General features: G+C 65.5%; 1 protein-coding gene across 1 annotated transcript in view; it reads right to left on the reverse strand.

Moving 5' to 3' along the window:
* Nucleotides 1-1,931, reverse strand: part of NOTCH1 (notch 1) — a gene marked incomplete at its 5' end in the record, with an annotated part of 9,811 nt that overhangs the window by 4,497 nt on the left and 3,383 nt on the right. Inside the window, 2 exon segments of the mRNA XM_010846970.1 lie at nt 3-220; nt 1,255-1,695. Coding sequence (XP_010845272.1) covers nt 3-220; nt 1,255-1,695 — 659 coding nt within the window.

A 1,931-nucleotide genomic window follows, 5' to 3' on the forward strand; every position in this document is an offset into this window, starting at 1 on the left:
GCGGCAGGCGGGTAGGGGTGGGCAGGCGGCCGTGGCGTGCCCTGTCCCTCGGGCTGGCCCAGCCGGACTCACCCAGGTCATCCACGGCGTTGACATCGGCGTGAGAGTTGATGAGGTCCTCCAGCATGCCCTCCACGGCCAGGCGGGCAGCAAGGATCAGCGGGGTCGTGCCATCGTGCATGCGGGCATCCAGGTCGGTGGCTCGGTTCCGGATCAGGATCTGGACCACAGGGAAAGTCTCGGGCTCAGCAAGTGTGAGCGCGAGGCCCCCGCCCGCTCCGGGACACGTGCTTGGGACTCAACCCGATTCGAATGCAGCCCTCCTGGGGTCGGGTGGCCCCAGGGAGCCCGGACACACGTGGCATGGGAGCCCGGGGAGTGGGCAGAACTCCACCAGGCTCTGCCGGAGGGGTGGGGCTGGAGCATGAGAGAGAAGGATGGTCACTGTTCGCAGGCGGGAGGTGGGAACGAAAGGAGCTGGGGAGGAGCTGTGTGCGGACCGGCATCACCCCAAGAAGCGCCCAAGGGAATGTTTCTACGTGCCACAGAGACCGCCTGGGCAAACTCGGCCAGGGCCTGCCTCCAGGGGCTCGTTTAATTGTCCCCAATCTCTCATTTCCATAAAAAGACAACATGTCGGAAATCATTAGACTTTTGTGACACCCCCCATTTGTGCCCCATTTACCTGCCCGTCTGTGCAGAGCAGCATGGCCCGGGGCCTGGGGGTTTGTGGCCAGGGGACCGGCTGGCAGCTTTCAAAAGCTGCTTCTGCCAGGGATGCTCCCCAGAGACCCAGGCACCCACGTCCCTAATCCATCCTCATCCTGGAAGCCCAGCAAGGCCAGAGCTGCCCCCCCACTGCTGCTTGCAGGCAGCAATCAGCAGCCTCTAGCCCTTCTCCCCATCGCCAGAAGCGATCGATGCCTGCAGCCAAAGCGGGGAGGGCTTGGGGGCCGGGAGGGGCAGGCGCAGGGGATGGGCCTGTCTTGGGTGAGAGTGAGGAGGTCCTGCCCCTGTAGGTCCCTGTGGCCTCTCCTGCTTTAGCACCACCAGCCTGGCTGCCCCGAGGGCATGCCACAGAGGATTTGACACCCTCCCTGGCCTCACGCCCCCTCCAGGGTACAAAGGTTTGGGGTGCGTGGGAACCCCAGCTGTCCCTGCTCTGGCCAGGCTTGGAATCAGGGCTCTGGGCCCAGACCAGGAAGGAGGGAAGGCAGGCGAGGGCACGCAGAAGGGCGCGTGACGGCTGCCCACCTGGAAGACGCCCTGTGCGTCGGCAGACACGGCCGCGTGCAGCGGGGTGCGCCCCATGTTGTCCTGTATGTTGGCGTCCGCGCTGGCCTCCAGCAGGCGCTTGGCCGCGTCGGAGCGCGAGTAGCGGGCGGCCAGGTGCAGGGCGGTCTCGCCGGTGCGGTCCGTCTGGTTGTGCAGGCTGGCGCCCTGGTAGATGAAGTCCGAGATGACCGCGGGCGCGTCCTCCTCCTCCTCGCTGTTGCCAGTCTCTAGGCCCCCTCCGCTGCAGGAGGCGATCATGAGGGGCGTGAAGCCGTCTGCAGCAGGGCAGGACAGGGACAGGGCCAGGTCAGGAAGGCTGGCCCCTGGCAGCTGCTCCCAGGGGTAACAGACCTCAGCGGGGGCGCGGCCCACGGAGGCCCAGTGCACACGGCCACACTGCCCAGCGCCAGTGCAATCCGTCTAAGCTCCCCGAGGGCAGAACCAAGTCCAGCTGCCAGGTAGCTGGTGGGCTCCGCGTCCTGACCTGCCCGAGACCTTCACCCACAGCCCCGTCCAGGAGACAGAGGAGGCAAGCTAACAGGCACTCTGGGTGTCTCAAAAGATGCATTTTGAAAGAAGAAATCAACTCTGAGGGCAGAGCACACTTTGAGACCTGTACTCCTAGAGGGGAGGCAGCGAGGAGGCTGACCAACTCC

The sequence above is a fragment of the Bison bison genome, unplaced genomic scaffold (genome assembly GCF_000754665.1).
Source record: "Bison bison bison isolate TAMUID 2011002044 unplaced genomic scaffold, Bison_UMD1.0 scf7180017849300, whole genome shotgun sequence".
Lineage (NCBI taxonomy): Eukaryota > Metazoa > Chordata > Mammalia > Artiodactyla > Bovidae > Bison > Bison bison.